General features: G+C 35.9%; 1 protein-coding gene across 2 annotated transcripts in view; it reads right to left on the bottom strand.

The window, feature by feature from the left end:
* Khdrbs2 (KH RNA binding domain containing, signal transduction associated 2) overlaps positions 1-12,762 on the bottom strand; it is a 395,206-nt gene that overhangs the window by 254,870 nt on the left and 127,574 nt on the right. For both annotated transcript variants that reach the window (XR_003378116.1, XM_005359887.2), the window contains exon 3: positions 6,896-7,012. Coding sequence is in view for 1 of the 2 variants with exons in the window: in XM_005359887.2 (XP_005359944.1) it covers positions 6,896-7,012 (117 nt within the window). In the remaining variant the exon portion in view is untranslated. The remainder of the gene's footprint in view (positions 1-6,895; positions 7,013-12,762) is intronic.

Here is a 12,762-nt window from a genome sequence, read left to right as displayed (position 1 = left end):
AGGTGAGGCTTGAGTGCATCCTTACTTAGATTTATCTTGGGTGCATATTTGCTTTTGTTGTCCCACAAAAATTAAACAACACAGTCATGGTTAAAATAGTAAAACAGAATTGTTCCAGTTGTTAATAAAACCACAATAGAGAAACTTAGTTCTTTAAAATAAAATCTTTTCAACTCACTAAATAAAAAAGTGCTACCTCAGATTTATTTTGTCATTGAAGCTTATAAAAAACTAAGGCTGGATAGATTTATTTTTTTTTCCTTTTTCATTTTAAGGTCAGAGTATACTACAGTGAATGACAAATTGCTCATACATAAAAAGAAAAGACACTAATATGAAAATCATATTTCTCAAATATGATGATATATTTTAGCTTCAACTAAAACCCAATCCCTGTAATTACTTGATCACTGGAGTCTAAATATATCATATTTTGAAATAATATATTGGCTCAACATTGAAAGACATATTTCATTTTGTCCTCATAAAATACGTGTTCATAATTCAGTGCCTCATACTCTATGTACTGCTGCTCAGGTGGGACCTGCCAGGCAGCCATTTTAACTCTTTAGAGTTGAGATAGAGATACAGAAGAATACAGTGAAAAGAATGACAAAAAATTGACCCATTTTTAATTTATAATATTTCCTTGCATTTCATAAACCCAGACAATGTGCAATCCAATAAAGATGCATATTCAACACCCCTTCTGAAAGAAAAGCAAGGAATGTTTTTCTATAGGAGGAAAGTGAAGAAAGAAATATTGTAGGTCTCCTGACCATTGTATGCAGCCCCAGCTAAAGTGGAAGCTCTTGAGTCTGTAGGGTTACAAATTGTTACATTTATTAAAGGTCTCAAGTAAGTGTCCATATAACCAACCACAGCACTGTTGACAGTCAACAAGTATGACTTTTCTGTTTCAGGAAATGAGAAACTATGAGCCTGTCTAGTGTCAAACAGAACCCAAGATAAGGAGGTGGGGTTTAACCTAGCATTGCCCACCAGCAACCACTTCTCTTTGAAGGTTTTTAGTTGATTTTATTATTGATGAAAATCAATCTAGCCATGAGATCAGAAAGGATTTACTAAAGCAGCCATCACCAAGTACAGATGAATTATTGAACAGTAAACACTCATATTATTTGCACATCAAAGAATTAAAGTTTGCCCTGAGTGTTATTATATTTTTTATGTAAGAAAACCCCTTTCTTTCAACATATTAGCACATTATAAGACTATCTTCCAAAATTTATATTAACCTTCTTAGAAATGTCAAAATGACTTTCATTACAATGTCATTAATTTGCAATGGCCATTTGTAATTTGCATCTAAAGACAACAGGTGGTGAGGTGATTTCCCTCCGTATGCTGTGAGTCCCACTGGTTAATAAAGAATTTGCTTTGGGCCTATTGCCTCGCACAATAGGGCAAGGAGAGAATACCAAGCAGATAGAAGAGGAGAGAGTAGGCAGAGTCAAAGAAAAGCTATGTAGCCACAGCAGGAGACAGATGCTGGACCGAACCATATTGGTACGCCACAAACACATGCAGTAAACAGATTAGTAGAAATGGGCTAATTTGATATATAAGAGCTAACCAATAATAAGCGTGAACTAATAGGCCAAATAGTTTTCTAATAATATAGTTTCTGTGTGATTATTTTGGGTCTGATAAGCCAGGAAACAAACGTGCAGCCTCTGATAACAAGGCAGGACCACTGAAAAGGAACTTTTCTTGTGCTCCTGTTGCTGAGGTCTCCTTTGGGTGTGTGTAGTCACTGTGGTGTCTAACCTAACCACTTATAACCACTTTCTCTAACATCTCTGGCCATGTTTCACACTGTCTGAAGATGAACTTGTACAACCAATGCCACTTTAGTTCCCCTTCACCAATTTCACATTCTGGTCCACTAAAATTAGGAGGCTTTTAAAAATAAGAGCTGCAGTAAGTTACCCTAGAGTCTCTGCAAGAAACTGCAAGGTATACCTGCAGCTATGTGGTTGCTTAGAACTGCTCCGTCACATACTTTATGAAAAACTTTGAAGAAATTTCTCAACTGCCAGTTCATTTTCTTGAGGTGTTTTGATATAGAGTTAACATACTGCTTATTTTATTTCTTGGATTTCCTTACGAATATAGACATCCTAGTCATTTATAATGTACTGTTTTTCCTAGAATGTCAACAGGATTTTTTTTTTATAGAGGATACTTAATATATTGAGGGATCTGACCACTGTGGGAAAAAGTCATTACAAGAAAAGGAGCTCATGCTATAGATACCAGTCTGGACAGTCACATTTACTTTTTTCTGTTTTATTGTTTGTTTTCTTTCTTTGCTTAAAGGTTACTGATTAAAATTTAATGATATAGAAAGTATCGTTTCTCCATCAACACTAACAGCAAAATAAAATGAAAATATCCAACTTGTTGAACCTTCTGACATACTTCTAGAACTATTTGCTAAATTCCACAATTAACTTTATAATGATTCTGGTATAAATCATAAAATCTAACTTTTTTAATGAAAAAGGGCTAAAGGTACTGCACAATCTCTCCAAACAAATCTAAGTCAATTTATCATTTTATCTTTCTGCTTACCAAACAACCAACCCTTTCTTAATTGTTTTTAAGGAAAATATTAAACAGGTCAGGCTGTATAATTATATTACAAGCTTTGTAAGAGCTGGGGTGGTATTTAATATTTTATTAAATACAATATCAAATTTATTTTAGAAAACATAGTTGGAATACACTTCTTCCTTGATCAATATCTCATTTTATCATAAAATGACATTCAAGTTTAAGTTATACATTGACCATTGTACCAACAGCATATTCAATGCATAAAAACAGTCTGCATGGAAATTTCTTTACAAAGCTAAAGTAGATAGTATATTTAAATAATACTCAGTGGAATCACAATATGGGGCAAGCATATGAGGAATAGTGAATAAAAGCTCTGTTTATAAGTACACAAGGGCTTTTCTATTATAATTCTGTTATTCTTTTAATTAAAAAAACAATCGTGTGCTTGTTAATTTTTGGTCAACTTGACACAAGAAATGCAAATCAAAACAACTTTGAGATATCATCTTACACCTGTCAGAATGGCTAAAATAAAAAACTCCAATGATAGCCTTTGCTGGAGAGGCTGTGGAGGAAGGGGTACCCTCATCCATTGCTGGTGGGAATGCAATCTGGTGCAACCACTTTGGAAATCAGTGTTTCGGTTTCTCAGGAAATTCGGGATCAACCTACCCCTGGACCCAGCAATACCACTCCTGGGAATATACCCAAGAGATGCCCTATCAAACGACAAGAGCATTTGTTCGACTATGTTCATAGCAGTATTATTCGTAATAGCCAGAACCTGGAAACAACCTAGATGCCCTTCAATGGAAGAATGGATGAAGAAAGTGTGGAATATATACACATTAGAGTACTACGCTGCGGTAAAAAACAATGACTTCTCGAATTTTGCATGCAAATGGATGGAAATAGAAAACACTATACTGACTGAGGTAACCAAGCTAAATCATATTGGAAGAGTGAACTTCAATTGAGGAAATGTTCCCAACAGACTGGTTTGTGGGAAGCATTTTCTTGATCACTGATTGATGTGGGGAGGGCAGGCCAGCTAACTGTAGATGGTATCACTCCTGGACTGGGAGTTCATATAAGAAAGCAAACTGGGCAAATCATTGAGGACAAGCTGATAGGCAGCAGTCTGCCATGCCTTCTGCTTCAGTTCTTACCTCCAGGTACCGATCTTAAGTTCTATAAGAAAAAAGGCTGAGCAAGGCAGAGGTTCAAGCCAGTATGCAGCACTCTTCCATGGTTCCATATCAGCTCCTGCTCCCAGGTTCCTGTCCAGTTTGCATTCCTGTCCAGACTTTCTTTAATGAAGGATTGTGATTTGGAGCTCAGTGATATGAATCAAAATAAACTTTTTACTCAAGAAAGTTGCTTTGGTCATGGAAAGCAATTTAAAACAATGTGAAAAAAACATGTTTTTTTTTTTTCTCATTAATGACCACTGAATCAAAGCAATAGTGATTTTGATACATTTATAACGAAGCCAAATTCAGCAAAAATCAAAAGGAAATTGACTAAAGTTTGGCTAATCATTGTTTATCTATGCACTTGCACATACAAACACACCCCTCAACACACACTCACACACACACACATTTGCACAGAAGCACACATATATATGCTATCTCAGTTGCTATCAAACTTCTAAGATTGGCATTTTAGATAGGTAAATAACGAATCTCTGAACTTCGTAACAAAGGTGACTAGAAGTCACCAACATCACTTCTACTCAGAAGCATGTAGATAATAGAATGCGTGAAGGGAGGAAGAGAGCCTAAAAATCATTCTCAGGCCTTGGAAGTCATCTAATGAGGACAACACATCCACAGAGACTCGAGAGTGGTATCATGAGGGACACAGGAGATGTAAACACAAAGCAGTTTGTAGTAAGTTTTGTCATTGCTATCGGCTAACAATCTGATTACACCCAAAGTAGAAAAAATTTCCTAAACTGTGATTAGCAAACAATGCTACCGTTATGCTCGCTACTGTAGTTATTAGAAAGTTAAAGATGATTGTGCACAGTCTCCCTCAGAGCCATCTTGCTTGGCATTCTCTCTCAGTCCTGTTTCCTGGTTCATTCTCTCTTCCCCAGCAGTCATTTTGATCCCATTGTGAAATTATTGTTTCTTCTCTTTTCCTGTTTTATCTTAGTTCTACAAACTGTCAGAATATTACAGTTCATAATACATTGAATTATACGTTGCCTGCCCTTTCATCAGAACAAAAGTTATAAGGGAAACATATTTTTAATCAATAGAAGACCATAAGATGTTTAATGAATACTATTGAAATTAATACACGTATTTAAGTCTATTACATGACTGAATATAAACATACCCCTTTATATATTCATTTGAAAATTAGATGAGTTTTACTTGCACGTGTTTAAAAAATCAAATAAAGTCAGTCATTTTACAAGAAACCAAAATAGCAACAGAGTCATCAATACTTTCTGAGAATTTATCTTTATTTTAATCAAATATTTACCAAAAAACCCTTTCAATCCATGTCTGTAGTTACGTTTCGTTAGTGTGTCTATTATACCGAATGTGTACTGAGGCCTAGTTGTATGGCGCAACATCATTATTAAGCATTTCATTTTGCTTTCTTTCATTTTTCATTTAATTTTGTAATGAAAACTGAAAACATTATAAGCAAAGCCAACTACGTTGGGTCACCAAAAAATTAAATTAATTTGATTCAGAATTTTAAGGAATAAGTAAGTTAAACCTAATAGAAATTAAATGGAAGCAAATATGTTTCCTATTGTGTTTTTAGAGAATGGTTCTGGTACCTAACATGCTTACAGGGAAAGGGGAATCCAATGTAGTACTTTATGAATAAAAATGTTCTAATATATAGAGATGAAAAGTAGGCCATTTATCTACTTTAAAGGGCAGAGAGGAATAGCATGGAGGTTCCCCAATGCGTAAGGCTACTTAGGTCATTTCTATCCCGGGAGAGTTGAGACTTCGGTGAGATATACAGATAAATCAGTCAGCTGAGCTCTAAGTGCAAAAGAGATTTTAAGATACTGCAGTGTTCCAAAAACTTTTCAGGGGATATGATGCTGAATCTAATCTTTAGTTTTAAAACCTATACCGTTTATAAGAATAAGAGACAGTTGGAGAACAAAGCAAATTCACATATTATGTCCTATATTAACTAAATATTCAATGTTAGAGAATACTTGAAAATAAATTGAAATGATTCCACTTCAGTTTGTGTGTGCAGAAAATGTAAATTGAATTGTGACAAGGGGCAAAAATTTATTTTATAGCTACCTGCTCTCAAATATTTACACTGTTTCTTCTTAATGCAGTCGGAGTAGCAAGAATGGAGGGGGCTGCAACAATTTTTTCATTTCTCTAATTTTACATAATCACAAGCATTCAGAATTGAAGATCAGTAAAATTATTACTTTTGTAATTTGGAGATTTGACTATTGCACCACTGTAAAAAGTGTCCATTTAGGTGGCTTATTCAATAATTAAGTACTTCCTATAATAATTGTAAAATAATACATGAATGACAAACTATTGACTGGCCTAGTGACATTTTCCATTTTCAAATCATTCATTTTAGATCCCTTCTTAATAGTTTAGAGAGAAAACCCATACATGATTTCCAAGCATTCTCATGATCATTTCCCTATGGTCTGGTCAAATGATGCAACTGTACACATTCCACTGCTTACCAAAGAAGTTTCTGGGATCCTTGTGAATAGATCTCTACAAACATTGAATTCAAACACATGATAGCACTTTATAACATGAGAACTTAAGTTGCTCAGATGTGAAATAAATTATTATAAACTTCAAACCTCATGTTCCTTTGTCTTTGAGTCAAGTATTTTGTCATAACATCACTTAAATCTTGTAAGGCCTAAGCAGAATTTTCTTATGATTAATATATCAGTCAAGTGGATCAAAGTGAAACAGAGAATGAAATGAGAGAATAGTTGTGACTGCTGGATAGAAGGGAAAGTGTCCAACTAGGGAGTTACAAAACACAAGTACTAATCTATAGACTTATCCCACAGAGGTTTTAAAGACGTGCAGCTATATGACAGCTACCTACAGAGAGAAGTAGGCAAGGGCAACACAGGAACTATTACTGAGGAGCAGGGGGCAGGGACAATGATTGAAGGAGACAGATACATCAGGATGGGTAGCAGTGTGTTGCCAGAAAGAAAAAGACACAGGAAATGGGAAAAGCCATCTGTGAATTGTGAACAGGGCCCCCAATATTGCAGAGCTTCTTCCATGTGCTAAGAAGCAACCTCAAAACTCAGTACCTTTGCTTTATCGCGCATGGATCCTTTGCCCAAGATAGACATCTTAGCACCTGTTTCTTCCTGTAGCCTCTTCAAGGAGTTTCCTCTTGGTCCGAGCAATTTCCCAACGAAATTGAACTAGAAAACAAAATCAACAGAATGTCTGAATTAAGGGAATGTAAACATATAATTTGTATCAAGTATAACTAATGATAATTTTATTCTTAAGAAGTAATGAGGCTTAAAAACCCATAGCCATTGTTCTTGAGTTCTCAGTAGTCCTCATTGTCCGCTATGTTCAGCAAGTCTGGTTTTATCCCATGCTTTTTCAGACCCAGGCCAGCTGGCCTTGGTGAGTTCCCGAAAGAACATCCCCATTGTCTCAGTGTGTGGGTGCACCCCTCGCGGTCCTGAGTTCCTGCTCCTGCTCTCTCTCCTTCTGCTCCTGATTTGGACCTTGAGATTTCTGTCCAGTGCTCCAATGTGGGTCTCTGTCTCTGTCTCTTTTCATCGCCTGATGAAGGTTAATATTCAGGAGGATGCCTATATGTTTGTCTTTGGGGGAGCAGTTTGGATGCTCACCTTACTAGACCTGGATGGAGGTAGGTGGTCCATGGACTTCCCACAGAGCAGGGAACCCTGATTGCTCTATGGGCTGAAGAGGGAGGGGGACTTGACTGGGGGAGAGGGAGGGAAATGGGAGGCGGTGGCGGGGAAGAGACAGAAATCTTTAATAAATAAATAAATTAAAAAAAAAAAAATAAAAAAAGAGAGGCACATAAAAAAGAAGTAATGAGGCATACACCCACACATAATTACACATTTGCGCATGTGCAGACAAAAGCATCTGAAACTACTTCAGAACTCCAATCCGAGAGAACTTTGAAAAGAATACTACTTCCTAAAAGAGAGCCAAGAGCAGGAGTACAGTGAAAATACTATTTACTCCAATAACCATATGCATAAAAAGAAAGTGAAAGAATTACACAGTCTACACCAATATCTCAAGGCTCTCAATGTCGCCAGGTTATAACAGGCGATAAAACCCCACAAATCCAAGGGCCCTCAAAACTGAAAAAGTTAACACAATTATACTTATTTTAAAATAAAATATGCAACCACAACAGACCCAGAAAACAATTATTATATGTACTTGCTCATAAGTGGTATTTAAACCTAAAGCAAAGAAAACCAGCCTATAAATCACAATACCAGAGAACCTAGACAACAATGAGGACCCTAAGAGAGACATACATGGATCTAATCTACATGGGAAGTAGTAAAAGACAAGATCTCCTTAGTAAATTGGGAGCATGGGGACCAGGGTTAAAGGGGAGGGGTAATGCAGGGAGGGGAGCAGAAAAAAAATGTACAGCTCAATAAAATTTAAAAAAAATTAAAAATAAAATAATATGTGATTATTTTGTTTAGCATTGTGTATGTTTATATTATTATACAACAAATATCATGGTTAGGAAAAGAGGGACAAAAATTACTCTTCAATATTTTATTCTATTAATACTTAGTATCAGAAAATAGAAGATCTGAGCATTTAAAGAAAAGTTAAAAAGACTATCATACACACATATCCTATACATAATTTAATTACTTCTAAATAATGACATAAACAGAGGGATTGATATTGCTCAGTAAAAATGAAATTTTCATTTATGCTATAATAAATAAAATTATATCCAAAACCTAGAGTGTAAGATACAATGCAAAGTGTTATATTCATAAAGGATAACTATTTTAAAATCATGACCTTACAATAAGAATGGCCACTTTTCCTTTTGTTGCTTTTAGAAACTGATCTTAAGATCTTGCTCATTTCAGGTGTGTGTTCTACCACTGAGCTGTAGGTCTTCCTCTTTAGTTTTTATTTTGAAGCAGGTCTCTGAAAGTCCCAAGGCTAGCCTCAAATCCATTCTACAACTCGGGCAGACTTTGCCTTCCTCCTGCCTCAGCTGACCAGTGAGCATTAATTAGAGTACTTTGTCACCAGGTCTGGGGAGAAGCATTATTAGTTCTGGTATAGGATTAGAAAAGAAACTAGGTTAAAAAAAAAAAAAGAGGAATGGGCAATGAATAATAGTTACTGCATTTCTTTGTGTGTGCTGAAATATTTCAAAATGTGATCATAGTTGTAGACCTCTGAACAAAGTAAAAATAGATGGATTGTTTAATTTAGATAGATTATATTTAATAACTAGTAAAGTTGCTTAATAAGCAATATCACAAAACATATTTTAAAAATACATACATTATACTTAATGTTAGCATTAAATTCTTTTTCGTAGACCTACAATAAGGAGAACCCATTTACTCTGAGCACAATTATTTAATACTACATTGGGATGCAGATTGTTTCCCACATAGGTATTAGACAAAGGGATCAATTTACTTTCTAAAATGATGACACATAGATCATCAACTTATTTCCTACAGATGTACCAATGAGAAAGAAAAAATCTTGAAAAGTCTTTCAACAAATTATGCTAAATAAAATCAATATAAAAAACCAAAAACAAAACAAAGAAGAAATATTTTAGATAAAAAATCAGACCAAAAAAAATCAAAAACAAAAACAAAATCTGGTTGAGACTGTAGACCTTAAGCTAAAAGATAAACTTATAGAGACTGTAGGGAGAAATCATACACAACTACTTTGGCAAACTTAGGCTAGTAAACATATACCAAATTATGACTCACATATATAAAACTATTGATCTCAAATCATGTCTTACATATTGAAATTAAAAGCCATAGATAGGAATAAATAATCTTTACATAGATAACAAACTGACTATCATCTAGAATCTACAATGAGCCAGGTGATGGTGTCACACACCTTTAATCCCAACACACAAGAGTCAGAGGCAGGAAGATCTCTGTGAGTTAGAGGCAGCCTGGTTTACAAGAGCTAGTTCCAGGACAGACTCCAAAACTACAGAGAAAATCAAACAAACAAAAAACCCACAAAAAAATAAATAACTATAACGTCTAAAATTAAAGACTAGAGCCACTTGCCTGCATAAATATGTAATTTTATTGATGCAGTGAGCAGTGGGAAGTTTGAACTGGCAGATACAGAGAAAGACACCAAGGGTCAACCAGAGACAGATAATAAGAGAGACCAAGAAACTGAAGCTAAAGAAAGAAAACCAAATCCCCTGGCTGGCTCAGAGTCTCCTTCACTCTGTTTAATGCCCCCACCCTTCCACCACATACTACTCCCTATCTCTCTAAGGAGAGATTAAACAGTGTGGATCTTAAAGGTAAGCTTAATTTAACTTCCTGTCTTCTTTTTCTGAGCATGAGATTCCTCCTTCTTTCCTTCTCTACCCAGCTGCCTCAGAAAACCTGGGATTCCTGGTGTCGGGGAGCAGAAAGAACTAAAGCAGTCTCCTGGTGTGTTTAAGTCAGGCTGCGTTAGACGATGTCACCCAGTAGTTGCTTTTCGAACTGTGAACAAGTGCACATAAAGAAACTGAGATTTTAAATTAGGATGAACTGTTTTAACAAGCCGCTTTCCAAAGGTCTTAAATCCCAGCCAACACAGAGACACCAAGATCTGTCTGATCTCATACCGTACTGTCCTTGAGTGGAATAAAATGGCACCGAGCAGCATCTTGTGTCTTGGAATTGAGGGGAAGTTAAAATATCAAAGCCAAGTGTGAAATTGTACACATTTAAACTGTGGTAGGTGGTACAGAGACTAGTGCCCTGATAGAGGCTCTAGTTTACCATGCAGCTGAGCTCATGAGCAGAAAGTAACAATGTTTGTTGTCACCATCCTGGTGAATGACATTATAAATATAGAGACTACAGAAATATGTGTGACTTCACCACCATTTTGGTGAATGCATCCACATGACATAAGTCAAAACGGTGGTACCCATGAATTTCCCAGTGCTACTGAGCCCACAGTGGCACCTTTATATATTATTTTTATATTTCTTACCGTATTTTACTTTTTGTATATCACACTAAGGAGATAACACCAGACCACTAAAATGTTTACATTGTTGTGACTTAATTTTGACACATTGCTTTACATAATTTGTTAATTGGTTTCTAGAGGATACTTCGGAATTTTCTCTGCTATAAGCTTCCAACACTAGCCCACTGTCGAAGGATGCTGACACGCAGGGGCCTGGAGATGCAGCATGTGTTGGGTCTCAGTGCTGGCTTTTTCTGCCTGGGATCTCCAAGCCAGTATCTCTAAGACACTGAGGTCTCACTTACTCCATGCTTAGTGGCCACCAATTCTGCCCTACCATGCCCTGGGCAGCCCTTCTTTTGTTTGCACTTTTGAGTTGTTATGACATAAACAGGTTAAGGTAAAAGAATGTTCTGATTTTTTTTTCAGAGTTATGTTAGTGGTTTCTTTATTCTGTGTCCCATAGCCTCTCAAGCATTGGTCGTTAGCTTAAGAATGCAAATAATAACATCTTTTTTTAAAAAAAATCCAGGCAGCCTAACTAACAGGAAAATGTTTTTAAAAGGGAAAATTCACTCCGAGTGTCACTGTGCTTGTCTCCTATCTAGATTGATAAGTGTAATCGTGACTGAGAGATTATGAATTTGAAGCAAAGGGTCAAATAAAATGTTTAAAGAAAATATTGGAAGTTCAGCCCACTAGGAAGCCAAAATCTTCCCTAACTTGTTCAATCTTTAAAAATTGATTGATGCTGGGCGATGGTGGCGCACGCCTTTAATCCCAGCACTTGGGAGGCAGAGGCAGGCGGATCTCTGTGAGTTCGAGACCAGCCTGGTCTACAAGAGCAGTTCCAGGACAGGCTCCAAAGCCACAGAGAAACCCTGTCTCGAAAAAAAACAAAAATAAAAAATAAATAAATAAATAAAAATTGACTGATTTACTAGGCATATATTTATATATATTCCACACCAGAAATTTTGTGGGATGATGGATCCTGCAACAACAGGTTACAGTTAGCCAGATGAAATACAGAGCAAATCTATCAATGTAATCCATCATATAAATAAACTGAAAGAAAAAAAACCATATGATCATTTCATTAGATGCTGAAAAAGCATTTGACAAAATTCGACATCCCTTTATGATAAAAATTCTGAGATTTCTAAGATGGCAAATATGAATACAATTATGGTTTCTCTATATTAAATATCTTTAAATAGTTTGAAGTTATTATTCATGTTTCAAGAAAATTAAATGTGTATGTCAACCATTTTGAAGTCACTGAACAATCATTTGGAAAAATTTCTTTATCTCAGTATCTTGTGAGCAACATTATAACACTTTAAACTTTATAGAAATTATCAAATTATTACATGGAAAGTATCTCTAATTTCCACATTAATTGATTTCAAAAGCAATAACACATAATTAATGACAAAATAATTTATTATCAGAAATCTAAGGCCATATTAAGGGAAAAAAATAGGGATTTTTTAACAAATTAATCCAAAGAGCAATTCACGGTTAAGTGATAAAAATGTTTGACATTCATGCTTATAAATTAGCCAGTTTATTCTCCGAGCATCCAAGAATGTCCTATTTGAGACTTCTCATTTTCCAGTTTCTCTCTCTCAAGGCTAATGAGGAAGTATGAGCTGTTCATCAGTATTCATTTGAAATAACCCTGCTAAAATGTCCCACTTGCATATGAATTCCAGTAGTAATCTCGCCCTTCTCAGAAAAGGGAGATCATTCACTTCCTCCCTTCACTTCAGGCACAGGGTCTGCTTCTGCCGGCCCGGCCTGAGAAGACTTTGGTGAGCAGCACTCTCTGTAAAGCCTTGCAAGACTGTGGTCTCTGCTGGGCTTCTGTCAGTCTCCTTTGATAGGACACAGCTGTGCAGCTGCCCCTGATTCCTGGTCCTTCCAAACTCTAGTCCTCATT

The sequence above is a fragment of the Microtus ochrogaster genome, linkage group LG2 (genome assembly GCF_000317375.1).
Source record: "Microtus ochrogaster isolate Prairie Vole_2 linkage group LG2, MicOch1.0, whole genome shotgun sequence".
NCBI classification, from domain to species: Eukaryota; Metazoa; Chordata; class Mammalia; order Rodentia; family Cricetidae; genus Microtus; species Microtus ochrogaster.
Note: the sequence above shows the minus strand (reverse complement) of the source record. Positions and strands in the feature narration are given on the sequence as shown.